At 37.9% G+C, this 18,532-nt stretch overlaps 1 protein-coding gene across 1 annotated transcript in view; it reads right to left on the bottom strand.

Annotated features, from left to right (window-relative positions):
* Positions 1-18,532, bottom strand: part of COL25A1 (collagen type XXV alpha 1 chain) — a gene marked incomplete at both ends in the record, with an annotated part of 482,772 nt that overhangs the window by 67,695 nt on the left and 396,545 nt on the right. The window contains 2 exons of the mRNA XM_080697535.1: positions 10,423-10,458; positions 10,837-10,869. Of these exons, the coding sequence (XP_080553661.1) occupies positions 10,423-10,458; positions 10,837-10,869 (69 nt within the window). The remainder of the gene's footprint in view (positions 1-10,422; positions 10,459-10,836; positions 10,870-18,532) is intronic.

Here is an 18,532-nt window from a genome sequence, read left to right as displayed (position 1 = left end):
CAAGGCAGGAAAGGACGGCTCATACAGAAATGGCTTACCAGGTGTTTCCGTCTAAACTTCTAGGACCTTTCGTCTATTAAATGTTGTGGTGGCTAGAAAGTCCTAACTTATCTGTTGCCCACAGAAAAATCTCTGTTTTTTCATTTATTACCATTTGTTTTATTTTTATAAGTCATTATAAATTAAAGGAGTAAATTATTAATTTTAACCTGTCTGAAACCTCTAATATATCAGCTTAAACCAAGTCATGCCTTCTGTGATGTTTATAATCCCTAAGTATATCCAATTTTCATTGCCCAAAAAATAGTACAACAAAGCTTGACAAATATGTGCTGATTTGCCTGGGTGCTAAAAGCATCACCAATAATTTTGATTAATGTGTCTTGACACTGAATGCATTAGCCATACAATATTCTTCTTGCTTAAAGGCTAATTAGAATTCAAGTCAGCATGATACCTACTTTTGAGAATTACAGCAATAACATTTGTTGTAATAAGAACCTTTAGGCATCTAGTTTTAGTAATGATTGATTTATAAAATTATTGAGGAGAAAAAAGAATCTGCCCCTAAAACACTTACTTCCCTCAAGGATCAAGTTTTGAGTATAAATTAAAACATCTTGGTGGCCCCGTTGAAAATGAACTATAATAGCAGATTTATTTAACATTCAGAAAACATACCTTTCTGATTTCTTTTAAACAAAATTACATCATGAAAGCATATTTGGTGAGTTTCCTGACTGTTTCATTATGGCTGCAAAGAATTTCTGATTTCTGGTTGTACTAATTGGACTCTTAAATTACTAACTTCTCAGATGGAATTTATGCAAGCAGGAAATAATTATAAGTAATAATACAATGTTGTCCTTCAAAATGCTAAAGTAAAGTTTTTTGTCACTTGAATAGCTGGTCTTTATATGATTTTCCATCAGGGATGATTTCATATGATTTGGGTATAAAGAGTCAGTTACTGTCTCAGAGCCTCCTAGTCCTCAGAGTCTAGAACTGAATATCAAATTTCCACTATTGTGGAGGCCAGAAAAAATACCATTAAGCTTTAAGGGAAGGGATTCAGTTAAAAATTGTTGCAGCTGGGCAGTGATGCAGGCCTATAACCCCAGTACTTTGGAGGCTGAGGCAGGAGGATTGCAGATTCGCAGGTAGCCTCAGAAACTTAGTGAGACTCTGTTTCAAAATAAAAAAGGGCTGGCAATGTAGCTCAGAGGTAGAACGCCCCCGTGGTCAATCCCCAGTATATACATATACAAATATGAGAGGGGGGGGAGAGAGAGAGAGAGAGGGAGAGAGACTTGTTACTGTCAAAATGATTTTTTATGATTTGTCATTAAAAAATTACACCTCAAAAATAAAAAATAAATATATTACATCTCACTTTCCCCCCTAGTTTTCCTTATGGGTGAGATAAACTGGCGGTACATGTTGAAAGGAGAAAAGCAAGCATTGAAAATCAGTTTTTGTGAAAAGTTTCTTGGGTTTAACAACACTGTTGGAGTATCTCCATCATTATGTTGTGTGTCAAATTTTCCTTTTGCTCTTCCTGTGAAGAGTGCTGGGAAGAAGAACTTTGGCAGCACCATGCTTATCCCCAGAGCACTGTGCCCCTTCACCCCTTGTTCCTGGAATACACTTGGGGAACAGAACAGGAATGTGGCATGATGTCATGTGTCACAGGAAGTGGGTGATCCTACTGCTGCTAAAGGTCACACCCACCTCCCGCCGCAAAGGCACATCCACAGTTTATGTCTACCGTCTGTAGTTTACGGATGTCTATATGTTCTATAGGTTAGAATTGCTCACACGAGGAGGGACCAGCTAGACCAGGGGCATAGCCAATGTTCCCAATATTCTGAGTTGCCCCAAGAGAAAGAAATAATAGCCGCCATTTATACAGCATTTACTAAATGGTTGGTGATATTTTAAAAGCTATGCATAAATATATTTACTTAGCTAGCACAATGACTTTTTGGGTTAAAATCAATATTGACTCAACCTATGAAGAAACTGAAGCAGAGAGAAATTACAGAATTTTCCCCAAATTACAGGCTCTCATATGGGGTTGGAGCAGGATGTCCACCCTGCTGGTCTGTTCTACAGCACTGGTCTAAGCGGCTCAATTTCTGGGGTGATGTAACCATTAGAGGCGGTGAACAAGTCCTTATGTTTTTTTCAAAATAAGTGTGGAGTACCAATTTTTAAAAATAGTAACTTAGAATCTTAAGCTTTCTTGTGTTAACGGAAAAGCTAGCTCTAGTAATTTTTATCCATTAAGATATTTGAAGACTTATTCACAAAATTAATTTCTCTGAGTTCAAATCTTGTTCCAGCAGATCAATGTCTGCATGCTACATTGTATATAATTTAATTTTCCCAGCTGAACATCTTGACACTATATGAACCATGAATGCGTTAAATGGGAATTCCAAATACCTTCCACATGGTCAAAGGACTTTCAAATACTTGTGCAGAAAGCCTGAGAGCAGTGGGAAATCCAGTTAGGCCCACTCTTAGTGGTTTTTATCGTGTATGCCTATGGTATTAGCACTTTTCTCTAAGCAGGACTCCAAGGTGACAGATAGATGAGTCTGCTGTCTGTTTTTAGGCACTTTGCTCATTTCCTGAGAGCGGTGGAAGACATGTGGCCGCTCATTAAGTTTCCAATCATTCTCCGAGAGCAACAGGTGGTGAATCAAAGCTTGCATGGTATGTCATGGCTGGTTTCCTCAACGTCTCAGAAATAACGGATGGCATGTGCTAGCTCTCTGCAGTGCCAGCAGATAAGAAGAAGATGAATAGCAACAGGAAGTATTTCCAAAGCATAAATAAACACACAAGTCTGAGAAGATTACAGATATGTTCTTGCTGCCATACTTTGTACATCCATACAGAACAGTTTTATCTTTTAAACCCTGTTACTCTCTCAAACTATGAAATCATGGTAAATTGTTCTTCTACCTAAGAGAAGTAAATTAAAGAACATCCCAAGTTAATGAAGCAACATCATATAACTGTAAACTTTTAACTCAACATTTATGAATATCCAGTGAATACTAATGACTTTAATGTGTTCTTAAATTGTCTCCTTTTCATTTTTGGGTGGTACTAGGGATTAAACAACATAAGGCCTGTTTTACTTGTTATTTTGAACAAGGAGCTTGCTAAGTTGCTGAGGCTGGCCTGAACCTGTGATTCTGCCATCTCAGCTTCCCAAACATTGGGATTACAAGTATGTGCCACCATGCCCAAACTGATTCCTTTTCAAAATGATTTACTTATACTAAGTGCTAACTAAGTCACTAGGAAAGTGTAGCTCTCGTCTGAGCTGGTGTGAGATGACAAAACCTAGTAATCCAAAAACAGAACCTATGATTTAGCAATACTACTTAATATCAATTGAATATTGACTACTTATCCAACAATACTTGATAATTATTTATTTAGAAAAGAGGTGTTTTTCTTGTGTTTGTGTGTGTGTGATGCTGGGGATTGAACCCAGGGGCATTCTACCTCTGAGCTATACCCCCCAGTCCAATTTTTTATTCTTTCTTTAGAAACAGGATCTCAGTAAGTTGCAGAGGACCTAAAGTAGCTGAGGCTGGCTGCAAACTGGATCCTCCTGTTTCAGCCTCCCAGCATGCCCCACTATGCCCAGTTGAGGTTTATTTTTTTATTTTTAATCAATTGATAGCTTCTCACTATAGTCACTAGTTAAGGATCAAAAAGAAAAAGAAAACATCAGCAGTATGCACCCTCAACAAAGTATATCTAACAATCTCCTGTGGCTGTGGGAATATAAGCATCTAGTGGAGGTGGCAGATCACCAATAATCTCCCAATCTGAAAACATTCCAAACACTCAGACTCATCTGAAGACGACTAGGGAAATGGGAGGGTCTAAAGGGGTAGTTTTCATGGTGGAAATATAACAACAAAATAAGACAATGGTAACAAATAGTAGTAATGAAGATCATAAAATATTATGCATGACCTTCATTATGAATGTATTTGCTTTGGAGGAAAAAAAAAACCCACCAAATTCTTTCATACTTATGTTCTCTCTTTCACAAAGAAAGTGCCTTAAGCTCAGGACAAGGACAACTGGATTTCAAAGCCGTGAGGCTCCTGTCAGATGACTTAACCCTGGTGACCCAGCCCAGCTAACCCAGAGCATTTGCTGCAGGGGCTCTCTGGCCCAGCCTTTCCCAATGCCCTTTCTGTTAAGTGACTTCTTCCTAATTTATAATGCCACCAGCTTCTTTTTAATTAATACTGACTAACTTTTTCTTAAATTCATCTGAACAATTTATGATCTTATAATCATTAATAAAAAGTTGTTGAGCCGGGCATGGTGGCACATGCTTGTAATCCCAGCATTTGGGAGGCTGAGACAGAAAGACTGGAGTCCAAGCATAGCCTCAGCTACTACTTAGTGAGGTCCTTTGCAACTCAGTGAGACCTTGTTTCAAAATAAATAATAAAAAATAGGGCTGGGAGTGTAGCTCGGAGGTAGAATGCCCCTGGATTCAATCCCCAGTACCACAAAAAATGTTGTCATTTTTAATATGTGGAAGATACTAAAGACTTACCATTAGTTAACTCTACAATATGAGATCATATATTCATTCATAAAGTTATTCTTGCTGAATACTAAATGACAGAGAAGTGACTTTCACTTTTAGAGTGTAATTTCCACTGAAGTAGCCAAAGCCTAAAAACATACTAAAAGGACATAATTGACCATTTTTTTATATGAATCTGGAAACATCAGAGAAAAAGCCAGAATCAATCAACATTTTTAAGGGACAATCTAGAAGATGTAATATATATATATATATATATCCAAATATACTCATAAAATGTCATATATAATACTCTAGATGAAGAATTCTAGTCCTGGAGTTCTCTAGATGAGGATGATGATTACGTGTACTGGGAATTAAACCCAGAGACACTCTACCAATGAGCTATACCCCCTGCACTTGTTTTTTAATCTCAAAAGAAGGTCTCACTAAATTGCAGAGGCTAGCCTTGTACTTGGAATCCTTCTTTCTCAGCCTCCCAAGTACTGAGATTATAGGTGCCCAGCTAAAATCATATTGTTTTATTTACACAGTCTAAGTAGAAGATTCTTAAAACAGTATACAAAACCCTTGTGCTGGAAGTAGTAATATTAATTTTAGGTTGGACTAATACACACTAGAGATGGATTTTAAATTTTGTAAGATGAGAACAATTTAAGAAAAAATGTGCTTGCATCATGTTAAGTTTTGTTGGTATTTTTAAGGAGTATAATAGGTTAAAAAAAAAAAGAGTGGAATATACAGTCAAGATAGCAATGGCAAACTTTAAATACCTGTGCTCAATTTTAATGTAATCACTTAATTTGTTGCAATGTCTGGGGAGTATTTAAAGAACAGCATTGGACTTAATAGTTTTGATTTTCTCTCCTACTTTCCTCCAATGTGGGCGACTCTCATAATTATAGTTCTGTAAAGGCAAGACTGTATTTACCTTTATCCCCGGAAGTCCAGGAAGCCCAGGAAGCCCTGGTTCACCCTACATAGGAAAATCACACAGCATTATAGAACAATATTCATTCAGTCACAGTATCTGGAAGAAAACATGGCAGAGGTTCCTAGCTCCATGCGTTCAGCATTTAGGAATATAAACAAAAATCATCTAGGCTCAGGAAGTGTGATGAGACTGTACACTGCAGTCAACTCTTGATTCAGGAACTGGTTGACCACTTTGCAGATATTTCAAGATTTTTTTCTCTCCCAGCAGTTCACTGTACGTTGGCACCTCTATGAGAAGGCGAGAAAGGATAAAATAAAAGGAGAAAGAACATCTATATTTGATTACTCTTTTGGCAAGTGACATGTTGGAGCTATTTGCTGAAATGAGGATTGTGTATGCAGTTCAGTAACACCTCCTATTCTAGTGTTCTCTCACCTCAGATAATCAAGAGTTGACTTTATGAGCAGATGGTCACATCAAAACAAAATACAAGTATCGCTCACTTAAAAGTACAGTAAAATTTCCTTTCCATTCCTGAAGGACAAGAAGGTAAAGAAATGGTTAAGATTATATTTCTTCACTCTGGTCTGTGTTTCTGGCAATTGTTGGGTCGAGGCAACCCTGCTTAGCTGCTTAGGGCTAATGGTACCATGCAGCTGTTCCTGAATACAGGTCTGAGATTAAGTGGTACATGCTGGGGCACACTGGAGTCAGGCTCAAGCTTCTCATATTCACAGAACTGTCTACATTATTTTAAGCATAAGTATAGTGACAGGAGGTTACATGGCTCAGAAAATCTCCTGAATTTCATTAAAAAAGCAAACGGAAATTTCAGGAAAAAGAAGTCTGCCCTAGCTCGGGTTGATGATCATTATTTGTGAAAATAACCCTTGAAAATAAAATAATCACACCATTTCATATTGGTCAGTCAGTGAGACAACACCACATCAAAAGAGGGGCACCGATGAAGTGGGAGGAGGCACGTCTTTTCAACTAAATGCTTCAGGAATTCACTTCCAGGAAAAAACATCTACTAAGTACAACCAGATTTCCATCTTGAATACTGAAAAAACATAATTTGGGCTGGTATTATCACAAAATGACCTCAGATACTGTTTATTAATTTATCAAGCTGTGCAATTAGATAAAATAAAAGACTTGATGGTTTAGGCTAAAGGTACTTCAGGAATGCAAAAGAAAAACTTTTCTGTCCAAAACCATGCAAAGCAAAGATTGCATGGTGAATAAGACTAAAGTGAGATTAAGCCAAAGAAGAGAGTGTGATTATTAAGAGCTTATTACTCCATTAAAAGACGACTTCTCCAAGCAGACTGCACTTTACACAGTTATAACATTATACCTTCGGTTTTCTTTTTTCTTTCCTTTTCATCCTTAACCAATAAATTTAAGAGGCTCCAGTAGAAAGGGATTACATAAAGATTTTACTGAAGTTCTCTTTTACTTTAAGAGAAGTAAAAGGCTGTTGAAAACAATAAATTTCAGGAGAATACAACCAATAAAACCATGCATTGTTTTAAAAAAGTTCTCTAAAACTTATTTTGGAGACATTCCATAGGAAATGTTTGTGGAAATATATAGATCATAAGAGTATTTTTCAAGAATTATCACTCCCTTCTTACTAGACTGAAAGGATTATAAGAGCACTTTAAAGAATTTACATGCTCATACATAAGTAGACACATAAACTCATTTTCTACCAATGGGAAAGATGTATATGACACAGTAGAGACTGTCTTACAATGTAGGTTAAATACCTACACAGACTGTGAACATTTTCTTGAAATCATATTGTATGTATGTGTGGCAGGCAGGCATAAATATACTTTCCAGTGAAAAAGTTTCAGAAATTCATATTCTGCAATGTTGAATTTTTATAAATTTGACCTTTGCACATTTATATGTACTTCATGTGCTAGATGACATAATGAATGATTATATTTAACACTGCCCTTTGTGGAAAATCTCTTAACATTTTTAAGAAGACATTTCTTCCTATATAATCCTCTCTCTTTATACCATGAAAGCTTATCTTCCAACACAGAGGGTTTTTCAGCAAACCTTTCCATCTTGTCTATACATTGGCTTCTCTGAGTTGAGTTCTTGGACATGCACAGGGGGGCAGATCTGGGTCACATTAACTGATTTGTTATTCCAAAGAATACTTATCTAAAAGATTAAAGTTTACACAGAAGCATTATACTTTTGGTTTTATCGTATCTTTTACTCTTCCCTCTTCATTCTGAGAGACTCTGACAACCAGGACTCTGTATTGTACTGCATGGCCTTGAAACAGTGACCCGGGTTTCTAGAAAGCTCCATGGTGATGGTCCCTTCTGAGGAGGGATCAAGTGAGCTTACTTCTTCAAAATTAAAACACATGCTTTAAAAAATGTAGAGCAGAGAAAAAGATCTATATGATGGAACACAATACCTGTTTTATAAATCTCTACCTTCATTCTATAAGCCTCTATCCACTCTTCAAAGATCAATCACACATTCTACTGTTGAGGAAAAAAACTGAATGAAACAATTCCTACATTAGGAGTCTTACTCTAGATGTCACACGGGGGAAAGCTAGCCACTGGGCTGGTGTTGCGGGTGACAGTCTGTGCTTTTCTAGGAAGGCCCTTAAGTATAGGGGCTGCAGCGCCACTGAACCCCTGCAGCTTTGCAGTGGCGAGAGAAATGCACGGAAGACTGCTGCAGAGGACTTTGCTGGGTTCAGCTGGCCACTTTTCTAATCTAAGGAAGCAGCAAGCATGGAACTACCTCACTTTTAATTCACTGTTGGGGTAAGTATTCCCAAATCCCGGTACCAGGAAGGAAGCCATATGATTGTGGGGAAGCGAGGTTGCCTCAAAGGGCAGAGTCTGGCCTCAGGAACAAGATGCTATTCATTTCAGGAAAAGTTAATTAACTTGGAACGAGTGTAAGCTTTTAAATGAGTCTACTCCTTCTTTCAATATCACATAAAACTGCCTTTTAATGAAATTCAAAGAAACCCCAATGTTTCCAGGCATAAACCTCTAAACTTTCAGAATAAATCTAAGTTATATTTCTAAATAATGACAATAAGACAATGTTTCATTAAGCAACTGGAGATCACTTCAGTCCTTCAACTCTGAAAACAGTGGAGCCCATGCAAGATTATAGCAGAGTTATTTTGGTCTGTGTTTTACATACAGGGCAATTTTGCAGACATTTTTTTTTTTTTTTTTTTTTTTTTTTTTTTTTTTTTAGAAAATCACAGGTTTGGAGAACAAGTAAAACACAGTCGTTAAGTTTTTTTTTTTTTTTTTGTGTGTGTGTGTGTGTGTGTGTGTGTGTGTGTGTGAGTGCGGTACCGAGGATGGAACCCAGAGGAATTCTACCTCTGAGAAACACCCCCAGCCCTATTTTTTTATTCTTAATTTTGAAACAGGGTCTCACTGAGTTGCAAAGGACCTCACTAAGTAGCTGAGGCTGTCTGTGAACCATGATCCTTCCGTCTCAGCCTCACAAATGCTGGGATTACAAGTGTGTGCCACCACGCCTGGCTTAGCCATTAAGTTTTAAAGACTAAGAGACCAAAGATTAGATCATCTGAGAAAATTAACTGCTGTTTCAAAGCAAAGTGACCATGGATCTCTGACATTATCACTAACTCCAAATTTCTTAAGTAAAGATCAGAAGAAAATCTTATGAATTAAATAGTTAAATTTGTGGAGTTCTTCTGGACTCTTTGGAAAAGTCTCAACTCTACCTGGAACTGGGCTTGATAAATTTTACTCTTCAATTCTTAGTTTTGAGGGAAAATATTTTGTCTTTAAATTAGAGAAATGTCACAAAATTACGAAAGACCTTTTCATAATTTACTTCCATCCTAAATGTTTATAAAACAAAACTCTCTCAATGCCTTCAAGAGCTTAAGACAGAAAAATTATGATGAGCTCTGTCTTAAGGTTTCAAACCTCTATAATGGGATTTACTCTCTTTCCCTTTCTAATGGGTTAAATTCTAACTTTCTGTTCACATTTTTATCTATCACTCACATCAGCCAACTAATGGACAAAGGCAGGGACACGATCTTAGGAGATGTAAGTGGTGTGGAATTCACTTTTACTTGCTAACTACAACCTCTCTGTTATCTGAAGTCAGCCTGAACTGGACACTGATATCCAGATGCTCAGGTGATAAGCTGTCTACGCTGCAGATCCCAATGAGACTATGAATCTGAACACATTCAGGGCGTGACCTCTAATGTGGTGCTTCCGCAAAGCACACATCATCAGCAAAGCTTATTGTACCACGACTGGGTTAGTTAAATCGGTATGGCTAGTGTCTCAAAGAGGATGATTAGAAGGGTAACACTGTCAGTGAAAAGAAAAGGAATAGAAGTTTCTGCCCATCATTCTCCATCAAGAGAGCTTGGCAAATATTCATTGATTCTCATGAGAGACAGAAACATGCCAATTATATTTAAGCATGCAAGTAAGTTGTTGGCATCTTAACCCAACTGATCTTTGTTAGTTTCAAATAGTTTAGTACATGCAGACTTTAGCTCATAATGCATCTTTAAATATGGGGGAAATTTGTATTCACATTTTAATATGGTCAGCATCAAGACCTTTCACAATGCAAAATAAGAGCGGGGCTGTTACTCAGTGGCAGAGTGCTTGCCCAGCTCATGCACAGCCCTGGGTTCAAATCCCAGCACCACAGAAAAAAAATTAATTAAAATGCAAACTGACTGATAAGATTTTGTATGCAAAGCATAAATATTGCATCAGTTTGAAATACTTATTTTCATATTATACAGCATATAATAAAGAGATATAAAATGAGTATGATACAATATGAAGAACACACTGGAGAGAGAGATTATTACCTTCTGTCCTGGACGACCAGATTCTCCAGGTTCTCCCTGGGCAACAAACAAACAAAACAAAAACAAAAACAAAACACCAAAGATGAAAAGAACAGTCTTACAAAAATTTTCCAAAACCTCTGGGAACATTTACGAGGTGGTCCATCCTCCTCGTATGTTCACATGCACTTTATCTTACATGTAAAAAATCCATATTTCCACAAAACCAATCTGAAAGGGAGGAGAAGGCAAGTCTTCTTATTTAAGGCCTCCTTGGGTTTCCCAGAGATGACCTTGTGGTTGTAAGACAATTATTAAAGGTGAGCAGAAACAGAGCTATAGCCATTAACGCTGGTAAAAGGGGAGAGAAAATAGAGGCTTATAGAATTAACTCTGTGACCCCTGTGAAACAAACACTTGAATGGCTATAGTTACCTTAATTCCTGCAGCAGATGATCCAGGGTCACCCTAAAATGAAACCCATGAGAAGTTATGTCACGAATAATGGGAACAGGAAACGTCACAAACTCTCAGAGTCGTCATCAACTTGGATGCTCAAAGGGGACTCCATGAGCAACTGGGCTGACGATGCTCACGAGGCTTATACCAATATGTCAGCTGGACGCAATGATTTCCAAGGTAATTCCTTTGAATGCTAGATACAACAGGATTACATTTCTGGAAATAAGTATGCATGTATAAACATAAGTATATACTTGTACGAATAAGTATATACTAATATAACTAATATAATAATAAATGTTTATGTAGGTATAAAACTGCAGATATACAAACAAAAATAAGTATACCTATATGAGCATGATAGAGTACTAAAAATATATTTTGGAGCAACAAATTATGATTGAGGGATGTAAAATATTCCATTTTCTCTATTTCTGGAATTTATCAATTTCCCCAGCTATCATTTACAAGGAGTTCCCTGACTCTTTTGTTTTTTGGCAAGTCAAGGTTCAAGAACTGACGTCAAAGGGTTAATGGTGTGGTGCTCAGTTTGTTTTCCTTCTGAAGCACTGTCACAGTTAAGACCAGCATGCTTTTTCCAGCTTTACACTTATTTTATTGTAACTTGGTCACCAGGAAGTTACAGAATGATGGATGACTTGTGGGTGATGGGGACACATGTGAGCTCTGAGAGAAAGTCTCAAGCTCTCTCTCTCTCTCTCTCTCTCTCTCTCTCTCTCTCTCTCTCTCTCTCTCTGGCATGGAATTCCATCAAGATTTCACACAGGGTGCTTACATTTCTTTTCTCTTTTGGGTGCTGTGCCGGGGATGGAGCCAGGGGCAGTCTACCTCTGAGCTATACCCATAGCCCAATTTTATTTATTTTTATTTTGAAACAGGGTCTCAGTAGGTTGCTGAGGGTCCTGCTAAGTTGCTAAGGTTGGTCTTGAACATGTGATTTTCCTGTCTCAACTTCCCAAGTACTGGGATTACAGGAGAGCCTCCCTTCCACAGTAGATAACTATATTCCTAAAGTTAATACATTATAAACAAGCAGATGGAGACTAGTGGAGAAAAGAATCTGAGGAGAGCTGGGAATGTGTCATATTTCTGAAATGAGGCCAGCAAAGGGTCTAGATTTCCAAGCTCCTTCTAGCACTTTCTATCCCACGAACGTGCTAGAAAGAAAAGGGAAAGGAGAAAACGCAGTCATCCGAGAGAGTGAAGGAGAAACAGCCCCAAGATAAGGTATACGGGGATTTCCTCCACTGTCTCATCTAGACACAAGTCGAGGGGCTCCAGGGCTCTGTGTCCTTGTTCTCGAATCCAGAAGCTGCTCATCACTCTCCTCTAGAGAAAGACACAGGCCTCGGGCCTCTGCGCCTGGGCACTTCCCCTGCTCTCGCTGTTTTGCGCCTCTTCCTTTCTGGCTCACTCTCTTTCTTTAGGTCTCAGCCTGAACCTGGCTCTAGCCTCAAAGATCCCTCACAGACCAACCTGGACACAGGTCCCCTCACACACGCTTCTTCCAGAGTAGCATCCTACTCTGTCCACATCTGGCATAGCTCATGCCGTAGCCCCCCGTTTATGTTTCCTGTGTACCCGCCACAGGCCTGAGAGCAGATTCCCTGCCTACTTCCTTTCAGTGCCTCACTGCAGGTCAAGCAACACACATATGGTGAATGAGCGAACAAATCTCAAAAAGAATTTTCTAAACAGTCAGCAGCCGAGGATTAAAATGAAAAAAGTCTTTAGGAAGGAAAAAGAAGAGGGAAGGAGGAAATAGTAAATTAGCTTGTTGAGGATAGAAATATATATGGCTTTCTTGACATCTGTAATTGCTATTACTCAAGAAAAATTTGAAATGTGACTAAACAAAGGTGAGGACCCTAAATATTGTCTTTCTGTGGAATGACAATACTTCTCTCCCCAATTATTAACATTTTAACTGATTTCCCAATGGGATGCAAAATAAATGTGGCTAATAAAATAATAATTATTTCTACTTCTACTAAATTGAGTCTGGAAGCCATCAACACTATGAAGTAGGTTTTCGATATTATGCACAATAAGACTTTTGAATTCCTAAAAGCAATTTACCTTTGTAAAATTCCTTATTTCATTTATGCCTCAAAAAATAAGTGTCACCCATAAGTCATCCATCATCCCGTAGCTTCCTGGTGACCAAGTTACAATGAAATAAATAAATCAGTATAGGTCAGATATTACTATCTGCATTTAATAGCTGAGGAAATTGAAGTGACTAGAAGAGAATCTGGGGCTTCTTAAATACTACTGCCATGTTATTTTTATTAGAATAAGGAAATAATTGTTGGATGAAATTTTACTCAGCTATGAAGAACAAAATCATGTCATTGGCAAGATAATGGATGGAACTAGAGAATAGTATGCTAAGTACAATCAGCCAGTCTCAGAAAATCAAGGGTCATATGTTTTCTCTCATATGTGGAAGCCAGAGAGAAAATAGGAAACATAAGGGACCTCAGATAAATGAGGAGAGAGACCAGCAGGACAGTGGAAGGAGGCTGGGGGAGGAAAAAAGGGAGGATTGAGAAAGGAAACAGTTCAGATGATGTTATATCCATGTATGAAGGTATCACTCCCAATTTCACTGACATGGATGGGGGGCTGGGTGGGATGCAGAAGAAAACACACCAAGTACTGTGTGCATGAATGTTTGACTCACTTTGAGCCTCGCCATGATACGTAATTACAATATCCTAATAAAAGTACAAAACAGAGCCAGGTGTGGTGGCACACACTTGTAATGCCAGTACTTGGGAGGCTGGAACAGGAGGATCACGGTTCAAGGACAGCCTCAGCTACTTAGTGAGGCTTTCTGCAACTTAGTGAGACCCTGTTTCAAAGTAAAAAATAAAAAATTGGGTTTGGGGATGTAGCTCAGAGGCAAAATGCCCTTGGGTTCCATCCCCAGTGCTGCAAAAAAAAAAAAAAAAAATTGGTGGCTTTTTTGGTAGCAGGATATAAAGGTGACAGTAAACCTACAAATAACAAGAGGTTGCTTATTTTAATCATGAACTTTTTTCAGAATTTTAATTAAAAGTTGTTAGATAATCTACTATATGAGAATAAAGACCAGATTTATTTCTTACAGAAATTGAAAGAAAAAAAAGTCTTCTGAAAAGCTGGTTTATTTGTAGAAATTGGAGAAGTTTTATTTGATGGACAGCTAAAAATGATATTTTAATTCTCTTTTTAAACATTTAGAACAGTGAAATCTCCAGGAATTTTTCTAACTTTTAAGTAGCAAGCATCGGTGGAAATAAAACAAGGTGTGTTTATATCCCCTGCCCCACAGATTGAAAGTGAATGCAGGATGAAAGTAGGGAAGACCCTCTGACTCTCTCTTAAATAAACTCCTAGCTTCTGATGGCAACTGACTTAGAAATTTCCACAGGATAAATCACAGATGGAGAAATACCATGAGAAGACACTTGACATGAGTGAACTTGACTTGACTGGTCTTCATTCAATCACAGTTTCTGTATTATTTGTGATTATTTTCAAATTCAAATTGGGTTCATAGTTATATGTATATATTAATAAAGTACATGTGGATAAAGTTAATGTGATGATTTATTTTTACCATTTATTAACTCATTCCACAGATATTTTCTGCACGCCAACTATATGTCAGATCTGCTCTGAGTGTAGGGACTCTGGGAGTCGGCAGACAACGCTGAACAGTGTAGTTTTAGCCCCTGCCCTTGCTCTTCATTTTCAGTCAACATCTACTGATATATATGTATAGAACATATAACATTACTTATTGAAAGCATGACGATATTTTCTTATTCTTTCTTTCCTTTTTAAAATGTAGAATAGGAATTGTCATGTTTGAGATTTTTTTTTTTTTTCCGGTACTAGGGATGGAACCCAGAGGCATTCTACTCCAAGGTATACCCTCAGCCCTATTTTTTTATTCTTTATTTTGAAACAGGGTCTCACTGAGTTGCAAGGGGCCTCACTAAGTAGCTGAGGCTGTCCGCGAACCGCGATCCTCCAGGTCTCAGCCTCCCGAATGCTGGGATTACAAGCATGCGCCACCACGCCCGGCTCTCTTTGAGAAATTCTGTGTCAGTGTGTATACACAGAAAACCTGGTAAGCAAATGTATGGTATAGAAAACACTTCCCTCAGTAAATAAAATAGTTTAAAGTAAAAAAAATAAGGTTTTTATTCAATAAATATTTATTTTCTTCTAATACGTGCTGGAACTTGAATTAGTGGTGGGAATTCAAGTCTATCTGATTATGGTTTTGGCCTTGTTTGTTTTATGTTTTCTGTAGGCTGGAAGTCAAATGAAAAAAGAAACTGCAGTAAAGCACAATAAGGATTATGGAACGAATTACAAACAGTGCTGTTGGATCCTATAGCAGATGATCTGACCCATCCAGAGGAGACTGGAAGTCTGCCCCCCCACCCCGAAATGACTTCTAAATTCAGGTTTCACTGAACTAAAGAATAACTAGAACATGGAAAAGTAGAGGTGAGAAGTTGGGGGAAGAGGAGAGCTCAGGAGTGTCTAAGCAAGGAATAACATGTGCTAACGTAGAGAAGGTCTGGCCTTGATTGTTGTGGGAATATCTGCTGAGATAGGCCTTCAGGTGACTTTAAGAAAAGATCATAATTTGGCTAGTAGCTTCAAAAATGGTGTTGCTTCCAAAAAGGTTCAGAGAATGCATATCATCAAAGAAACCATGCAGATGTGTAGGAACAGGTCACTGTGTTCAGAGGAGAGAAAACGAAGGAGTTAAAAAAAAAAAAAGCAGAAGAGACAGCTAATGCCAAGAACATGAATGTGGTGCTCTTCAAACCACAAATTAACACTGGTTAACAGCGTGGCTCGGGCAGAGCCCTCAGCGGGCTGCACACACACCCACTTCCGAGGGTGGAGATAGGTAAGAAATCAATTTCTACATTTGCAGTGGTGGGATTACCACTCCAAAGAGAAACCACTCTTCTGTAGCAGCTCTACACATGACTGAGATCGGTCTTGGGTAGGTTATTTCTGAAGCTGGAGTGCACAGAGCTGCTGGTCACAGAAAAAGTCCAGCCCCAGTGGCTTTTATAGACCCACAACATTTCCAGATGACCAGTCTGGAAAGGTTTAAATTGTTTTACCATCGGAAGGCGCTGAGTTGGATCAAAAAGAAAAAAAAAAAGAACCCTATTAAAGTGAATCAGTCAATGACGTAATTCACTTACATGGATGGCGGAAAAGGAGCTTTTTTTTTTTAAATTTTACATCTCAAACTTGGTAAATGATGAATGACTTTCACATACTGAACACAAAGGCCATAAGAAGAGTGTTTCCAACATGCTGGAAACAAATTATATGACAGAAGCAGGAAATGTTTAAAAAATATATTAAAAATTATATTCCAATTACAGCATTCTTGGGATGAACGCTACAGGTCAGATTACATATTATACACATTGCAGATTCCTATTTACAATCCCCTGTTTAGACCCATTCAAAGTTTATAGAAATGATTTCCGTTTTAACTGAGGCATTTCTTGTACTTTATTTCAGCTGAGTAATAAAACTTTTTGATGTTAAAAAAAAAAGAAAGCCAACCAATCTCATTGACTTCCATTTCCATGTGGTAAGAAAAGCTAGTATTTATTGAGAGTTTATTATGTGTGAGCCAGTATGGCAAATGATTTGCATTAATATATAAAATAGAAACAGTATTCCTTTGAGATACCTTGGTCTTTTCAAAGAAAATTTGTTGCTTTACTACTGTAAGATTAAATTTCAAAATATGTGTAATTAAAGAAACAATTATTGGCCTATGTTCCAAAAATAAAGCTTTAAAAAGACATCTTCTAAAGCACAAAATATTCTGTATAAATTGACATAAGCATAATTTGGGTTTAGTATAATTTTTTTTTTCACTTGAAGGAATTAACCTGTAGAATATTTCCTTTCTTTTAGGCAAAGATTGGCAACTGTGGCCATGTCCAGCTGGCCACCTGCATTGCCTATGAGCCCAAAATGGTTTTTACATTTTTTGTTTGTTTGTTTGTTTGTTTTGGTGGTACTGGGGTTCCTGGAAGCCCTTCTATCTCCAGGCTACGCCCGGCTGGTTTTTACATTTTTAAATGGTTAAAAACACTGAAACAATAATATTTCCCGGCACATGAAAATTATTTTAAGATTCAAAGTTCCTGGCCCAGAAATCAAGTTTTATTGGAACACAGTCACACTCCTTGTTTACATGTTATCTGTGGCTGCATTCACACCATAGCAACAGAGCTGAGGGCTGTGACAGGGATCATATGACCCACAGAACCTAAGCTGTTTATTATCTGTCTCTTTACAGAAAATTTTGGCTGATCTCAATTTTAAGGAAAAAAAAAAAGAGGTTAAATAACACCATACAGTTTTATATGCTTAAGGTTTAAGATTTTGATTTTGAGAGTAGTCAGGGGCTATCCTTGCTCTCATTCATGTTAAACATTTTCATGTCATATTTTATTGCAGTTTTATATTTAAAACTTGGCAGATTAAAATAATGGGTCAATGTAGTACTCAATCAGGTAAGAATTTGTCCCCTGCTCCACCTCCAGAGAAAGTCTGTTGAAGTCTAGAGATGTGCTGCTGGCATCTGGGGGGTGGCAGTCAAGAATGACACTGAACACGGGCCACCTCCCACGCTACAGCAGTACCTGGCCTGGAATGTCTACTGTGCTGAGCATGGAAGCCCTGGTCTGCAAGACACTGAGCGCCCATTCTCACTTCCAGGGAGCTCCTTGATTACAAACACAATCTCTACTTATGACATAAATTCATTCCCACCCCATGCCATATTTATATTAATGTTTATGAAAGGGAGATAGATAAACTTTTTATTTTGTATGTATGTTTTTATGACTAACCATCATCCATCTGTAGTATAGTAACTTTCAAAATAGAATGTTGCGTTCGTAATTGTAAGCCTAAATGCATAATTCTTTTCTAATCATTCAATTATTTAGTTTGATTTATGTTGAGTCCATCTGTTTTTTGTTTTTTTTTTTTTTTGGTGGTGGTACTGGGGTGGAACCCAGAGGCTTTCTACCTCTGGGCTATACTCCCAGACCTATTTTCTATTTTATTTGGAAACAGGGTCTCACTAAGTAGCTGAGGCTGACATCGAACCTGTGTGATCCTCCTGTTTCAGCCTCCCAAGCGCGGGGATTACAGGCGTGCGCCACCATGCCCGGCTATGTTGAGTCCATCTGAATCTACTCTAAATTCGGTTTCTTGAGAGATCCTTTTTCTGATTCGTAACATAGAGGACAAGTGAAGAGAAGTGTCCTTCCTACGAGATGTCTTAATGCCAGGCTGCCAAAGCATGAATCCAAGAAAATGTTATACTAGTAGGCTAGAGGGGAAAAGGAGAAGAGGAGAGAGGACCAGTAAGGGACCACTGCACTGTACATGCTGATCATAGCTTAAAAAGTCAAGAAGAAAAAAAGCATACAAAGGGTGACAAAATGTCCAGGTGCTGTGGACTTCAACTTAGGCAAATTTTCAACACTGCACTCAAGGCTCTAATCAATAACATACTTGGTTATACTTAAAAATCAAACTTTTATGTGTCATCCCAATCTTCTGATGTGTCCTTTCCTAAAACTGG

This window comes from Muscardinus avellanarius, assembly GCF_963383645.1.
Source record: "Muscardinus avellanarius genome assembly, chromosome: 6".
Lineage (NCBI taxonomy): Eukaryota > Metazoa > Chordata > Mammalia > Rodentia > Gliridae > Muscardinus > Muscardinus avellanarius.
Note: the sequence above shows the minus strand (reverse complement) of the source record. Positions and strands in the feature narration are given on the sequence as shown.